The 6,037-nt window shown below is 57.5% G+C and overlaps 1 protein-coding gene across 1 annotated transcript; it reads left to right on the top strand.

Moving 5' to 3' along the window:
- Nucleotides 1-2,753: 2,753 nt before the first annotated feature.
- CRYBA2 (crystallin beta A2) lies at nt 2,754-5,753 on the top strand. The gene is made up of 4 exons (XM_058533024.1): nt 2,754-2,914; nt 3,698-3,839; nt 4,976-5,118; nt 5,606-5,753. The coding sequence occupies exons 1-4, from the start codon at nt 2,754-2,756 to the stop codon at nt 5,751-5,753; spliced, it is 594 nt and encodes a 197-aa protein (XP_058389007.1).
- The last annotated feature ends 284 nt before the right edge of the window (nt 5,754-6,037 follow it).

The raw sequence follows: 6,037 nt of genomic DNA, 5'->3' as shown, positions 1-6,037 counted from the left end.
CCACTGGTGGCCTAATCCAGAATTTCTGGAGAGGGATGGGGGAGGAAGGGAGAAGGGAGGGAAAGAGAGATTCGGTCCCTCACCTCCCACCGCTGCCATAGCCCCGACTTGTGAGACCAAGGCAAAGGACCAGGACACGAAGAGTCCAGGATTGGCTCTTGCATCCCTCCGTAGTTTGCATTTCCCCCTTACGGTTTGGGGAAATTATATCTTATTTGTGTATGTCCAAACCCTCTCTAGGGTAGGGAGTTGGGGGACTGGGCACAGTTCTGACCCCATCCCCAATCAAACCTGGCTGTGGTTGTCCCTTCTCTGACTCAGACCCTCCTAACTTGGACTCTACTCCCCATGTTCTAGGGCCCTGTTCTTTTGGCCTTCACCTTCACGCATGTCATGATCCTCAACAGCAATTCCTCACCAGTAAAAAGAGAGACCCAAGGGAGCCTCCAGCTGCCCCCAGCACCTGTTCCCAGCACCCCAGAATTCAGGGGTGGGGAGGTTGGTAGGACGGGCAAACCATCACCGCTCCACTCTCGTTGGAGAATTTCCTCTACACTCCCTCCTCAGGGGACATTCAGCCCAACCTCACCCCCGTGGTCACTCACTCATTCAAGTTTTATTGAGTGCCTACGATGTGTCCAGTGTGCAGGGTGCTAGTTTTGAGGATAACCACTGAGGACAAGACTGACACAGCCCGTGCCCCCTTAAAGGGAGCTGACACTCTGGTATAAAAGGAGACACTCAGTACACCCATAAACAAAAGACGAAAAAGAACTTTATAGAGTGATAAAGGATATAAAGAAAACAAAGTGATACGATGGACAGTAAATGCAGGGAACAGGGTCACCAGGAGGTAATAAAGGAGCCAGGCGTGCCAAGAGTTTGTGACTAAGACACTCCAGGAAACGGGAAAAGTGAAAGCAGACTCTGAGATGGCAATGAGCTTGTATTTGGGGGAAAGGATAGAAGGCCAGCAAGGCTAGACTTGCAGGAGCTGGGGCGGCTGCATGTGGCCTGTTTGCCCTTTTCCTCACAGGAGGTTGGGTGGCTAGAGCACTGACTTTCTAGTCATAAGGTCTATCTTATACTCTTGCTCCGACACTGGCTAGCTCTGTGAATCTGGACAAGGCCCTGCACCTCTATGAGCCTCCACATCTGTATCCCCAAAGCTACCTCACTGGACTGTTGTTGAATCTATAAGGAAAGCATTTGGCTCATGGGAACAACAAAATATTAGTTCCCTTCTCATTCACCCCTCCACTTCTGCTGGAATACCCTTTCCGTTAAGTAAAACTCACAATTTTGCCAAAAAGCCTTTGGGTCTCGAGAATTCTGCACATTATGAGGAAAAGTCCTCCCTGGCGCTTCCCTTGGGGCCTCAAGCCTCTTCTCCTCCTTCTCCCCTCTCACCCTTCCCCTCACCACACTCGGCATTGGGATTTGGGGGCAGGAGCCTAGGGCCTTCAATAAAAACAGAAGCCTTGGTTCACGGCTCAGCTGGGCCACTTCTCAGCTGTGACACCTCCTCGCCAACGTTCTGGAACCCTTCTGGGCCGCCGCTTCCTCTGCGAAATGCAAGGCAGTCGCGGCGCCTACCTCACCGGGTCGGGGCGAGAATTAGCTGAGCGCACGCACGTAAAAGCCCTGAGCAGAGCTCCTGGCCTGAACTTCAAGGCGCTCGGTAATCGGCTGCTAGCTCTTAGGCAGACGCCGGGCCCGGAAACCCCAGACCCTGGAGCTCCGTCTGGCGCTGGCAGCGCTGCGGTTCCGGCCGCGCTCGGGTGGAAACTTTTTCCCTCCCTGCCTTCGGGAGCCACTCCCTTTGTGACTATTATTCCTAAACGCTTTGTAAATTCGCGCTGTCCCTGGGGAGGTTCACGTTTCCTGCGCTCGGCGCCGCCTTGCGGTGAGTCCTGGTCATCGCCTCCTCCCGGTCCCTCCGGGCAGGAAACTCCGGGAGCGCAGCGCCGGGTGTGGAAACTCCAACTTGTGAGGAACCGGGCATGAATGGAGCGATCCTCCAGGAGAAGAGGACTGAGGGGCTTGAGGAAAGTGGCCTGCAGAGAGCCTTGTCTATCCTCTTTAGCGTCTCCCCCTCCACCTAGGGCCGAAGAAGAGGTGTTGTTTAGAACCTGGGAAGAACTTCCGCGCCTCAAGCCAGGAATGCGCGGTCTTAGACCCCAGGCGGCCTGGTAGCTCCATCCCTGAGGGTCTGGGCCAGCGACGGCGCGTTCTGTCCCGAGGTCGGGTGCGCCTGTCCTGGGTCAGGCCCCCCAAAAAAGAAAAAGCGGAGTCAGCCTCGCTGCGGCGGGCGCAGGACGTGTGCCTCAGCACTTTCTATTGTAATCCCCGAAGGCTGGGGCCAGATCGGCGACTGCGGGAAAGGCCTGTGGCTCCCCAGGGGACACCAGAGCTGACCGCAGCCTGCCCGCTGACTCAGCTCTCCCCACCCCAGCAGGAGAGGGTGCGGGGAGGGGGGCGAGGCCTGGTATAAAGGCCTGCACGCCTGGCCCGCGCGCAGCCTCTCCACTTTCCGTCTGTAGTGCGCTCACCGACCCGGTGAATACTCGTGCTGGGGCGGGGTCTCTTCTGGGCGGGGGAGGGCGAGATGAGGGAGAGCCATTAGCAGTCCCGGTCCAAGTCAGCCCGGGTCCAGCCCCCGGGTCCTTTATCCCTTATCCAGGTTGGGCGGGCCGGGGAGGGGTCTCACTAGAAGCTGAACACTTGGTCCTGTCCTTGTCGTCCGCAGCGGCATGAGCAGCGCCCCCGCGCCGGGCCCGGCGTCCGCCTGCCTCACGCTCTGGGACGAGGAAGACTTCCAGGGCCGCCGCTGCCAGCTGCTGAGTGACTGCGCGAACATCGGCGAGCTCGGAGGCCTGCGCAGGGTGCGCTCGGTCAAGGTCGAAAACGGCGCGTGAGTGATCGCCCCGGCGCAGCTGGGTTGGGTTGAAGGGCGCCGGGATCCCCTGGCCCAAGCGCCGAGCCTGGGACCTCAGCTCCCAGTTCTCCGTTCCCCAGACTGTAAGCTCTGAGAGAGACCCACCAACGTGGGAAATCGCTCGGCCTCTCCCAAACTCCCCACCCGCTGCAAGACGAATCGTGGGAAAGAATGTATCCTCGTGGGAGCTAAAGGGATAAAGGGGACAGGCGACCCTTAGCCAGTTCTCCGTGGGGCCAGCCTGAACCCTGAAGAGGTTCCCAGTGTAGTTATGTCCTCCCCAAGTTTTTCTCTGTGCAAAATTAGATAGCTCTGCGCCTCGTTTAACAAAAGAAGCCAAATCGCTTCCACTCTCCCATTCTGGTCAACTAGAGCCTGGGGTCCTTGGGAGAGCTGAGGCCTCCGAGCCACTGCAGGTTGCTACTGCAGGCAAGAAGGCTCCTACGCCCGCCTTTGCAGGCACCTAAATCCTTGAGGTACGAGTGTTTAGTCGGATGATCTTCATAGCCTGAGAAATTCTGTCCAACCTGGGGGCCTTGAGCTGGAAACCCGGGGCGCTCAAACCCTGGATAGCAGCTAGTTTAGGGTCTTTGGCCTTTACAGGGGCTTGGTTGCCATGTGATGGGTGTGTCAGGGGAAGGGCCTGGGGTTGGAGAAAAAGATCTGTTTCTCAGTCTTTTCGATCACAGCAAGCACGGGGGAGAGGGAGGAAGGAGTGAGGCTGGGGCAGATGCCTCCCCTCCCCTTGTCTTTCCCCAGTTGGGTGGCCTTCGAGTACCCTGACTTCCAGGGACAGCAGTTCATTCTGGAGATGGGCGACTATCCTCGCTGGAGCGCCTGGAGCGGCAGCGGTGGCCACCACAGCGACCAGCTGTTGTCCTTCCGGCCAGTGCTCTGCGCGGTGAGCACGGTCCTCCCCCTCCTCCTCTGCCTCCTAGCTACCAGCTCCAGGACCTGGCCCCACCATGGCACCCCGGGAAGGTCGTTCACCCACTGTATAGGGGTGTGTAAACCTAATTCCCAGACGGGTGGTGGTGGCGTTACTTCCCAGAACCAGAGGGGTCTCGGAAAGTTCGGAATGTGGGCGTGAGCCAGGTGCAGGGGATCAGCACCACGGACAGCGCTGACACCACGCCAAGCCTGAGCACCGTTGGTTCCTCACGTCCAGTTGTCCATATGCGTGGGCGAGCGCCTCTGTCATCACACAGCCCTGTGAGGTCGGGTGGCTGCTGTTAGCCCCATACACAGGTGTGGAAATGGGGCTCAGAGGGGCAAAGTGACTTGTCCCAGGTCACAAGAGTTAAAGTGAAGATGAGAAGAGGGTCCATCATCGTGTGTATGTCGGGGGGGGGGGGGGGGGGGGGCGGGGAAGGGTTGGTAATGGATCAAATACACTGGAGGGGAGGATTTTGCTTCCCGTTTGTGCTGACTTAGGTACCGTACTGGGGAGGCCTGGGGCTGGGGAGTGGAGGGCAGAGACCAGCTGCTGACTCAGCCCCACTTCTCCGTTCCCTGCAGGAGCCCTGCAGGGGGAAGGCCCTGGGACTATAGGAGCCCAGACTCAACCAATCCTGATGCCCTGGCCTCTCTGTCCTGACTCTGCCATCCAGCACCCCTTAGCTAGGCCCTACCCTGGGAGAGGCTGTGCCCAGGGTGCTGGACAGGGGGGTGGGCAATCAATGAGGCCCTTAGGGAAACTGTCTTTGTTAATGGACCAGATTTCTCTCAGTACTTCTGATTTTCTTCCTGCAAAACAGGTCCATGTCACAAGATTCCCTCTAGCCCTGACCTGGAAGGGTCTCTGAGAACCCCCCTGCTCTCACCCCCCAACCCAAAGCCATAGAAGGGACCTCTGAGCATCCCAGCTTCCCAGACTGCTATGGAGCTGAAGGAGTGAACTCTGGGAGTGCTCGTGGAGCCTAAGTGTCTGCACAGCTTGTGTGGGGCAGTGGGATGGGGGGAGTGAGGCTGAGAACATATCCATTAACATTTCTTTGGAGAGCCTGACCTGTCCACCCCCACCTCCCCATGCCTCAGAACCACAGTGACAGCCATGTGACACTGTTTGAGGGGGACAACTTCCAGGGTTCCAAGTTTGAACTCACTGATGACTACCCATCGCTGCCCTCCATGGGCTGGGCCAGCAAGGATGTGGGTTCCATCAAAGTCAGCTCTGGAGCGTGAGTGCTGGGACTGGGAAAGGGGAGATGAGAAGAGCAGGGAAGCAGTGGGGACCAGGGAGGAGGGTGGGAAAAGTGATGGGGCACTAAGAGACATGTTAAAAAGAGATGTTGGGGACTGGGGCACAGAGGGAGGGGAGGTGATGGGAGACTTGGAGACAACAGTAAGTGAGATGATGAAGACAGACTGGGAGGGAGAGAGGGAGGCAGGTAATAAGAGAATAGGATTCCACAGAACAATATGAGGATAGAGGAAGGGATTGAAAACATGGATGAGGAGGCAATGGAGGTGGGAATAGGAGACAAGGTGAGGAAGGTGATAGGAAGACCTGGAGCAGTGGGCGGGGCAGGGAGAGATCCACGTGGGGAAAACTGAAGCAATGGTTTGTTGAGGGGGTGGGACCTGAGAAAGGAGGACTACTAATGGAGGACATAGGTAGGGGTATGGCAGAGCCTACTTACCACCCCTGTGCCCTTACTGGCCTAGGTGGGTGGCCTACCAGTACCCAGGCTACCGGGGCTACCAGTATGTGTTGGAGTGGGACCGGCGCAGCGGGGAGTTCCGTACCTACAGTGAACTCGGCACGCAGGCCCACACTGGGCAGTTGCAGTCCATTCGGAGAGTCCAGCACTAAGTTCCATGGCCACAGCACCTCCCCCGAGGATGCTCAATAAAGGCTCCTGAACCTGCCTGCCTCTCTTGCCTCCTTGGTATCTTGCTTTGTGATTTCCATCCTCATCCTTCTGAGGGACCCTCCCTGCCAACCTGACCCTCCCCTCAGGCTCTGGGACCTTTGACTGTGGAGAATAAACTGGCTTAGGATGTCTGTGGCTAGACTCTGATGGGGCTGAGAGGAAACTGCTGGTAAGAATCTTGGAGATCCTGTTAAATACAACCAGTCCCACATCTCTTCTTTGT

The sequence above is a fragment of the Diceros bicornis genome, chromosome 37 (assembly GCF_020826845.1).
Source record: "Diceros bicornis minor isolate mBicDic1 chromosome 37, mDicBic1.mat.cur, whole genome shotgun sequence".
Taxonomy (NCBI): domain Eukaryota; kingdom Metazoa; phylum Chordata; class Mammalia; order Perissodactyla; family Rhinocerotidae; genus Diceros; species Diceros bicornis.
The sequence above is the reverse complement of the archived record's forward strand: the minus strand, read 5'-3'. Positions and strand labels throughout refer to the sequence as shown.

Coding starts and splice junctions, on each gene's coding strand:
- CRYBA2 (XM_058533024.1), top strand. CDS start 2,754: ATGAGCAGCGCCCCCGCGCCGGGCCCGGCGTCCGCCTGCCTCACGCTC. Junction 3,840..4,975: donor TCCGGCCAGTGCTCTGCGCG/GTGAGCACGGTC, acceptor CCCATGCCTCAG/AACCACAGTGACAGCCATGT. Junction 5,119..5,605: donor ATCAAAGTCAGCTCTGGAGC/GTGAGTGCTGGG, acceptor TTACTGGCCTAG/GTGGGTGGCCTACCAGTACC.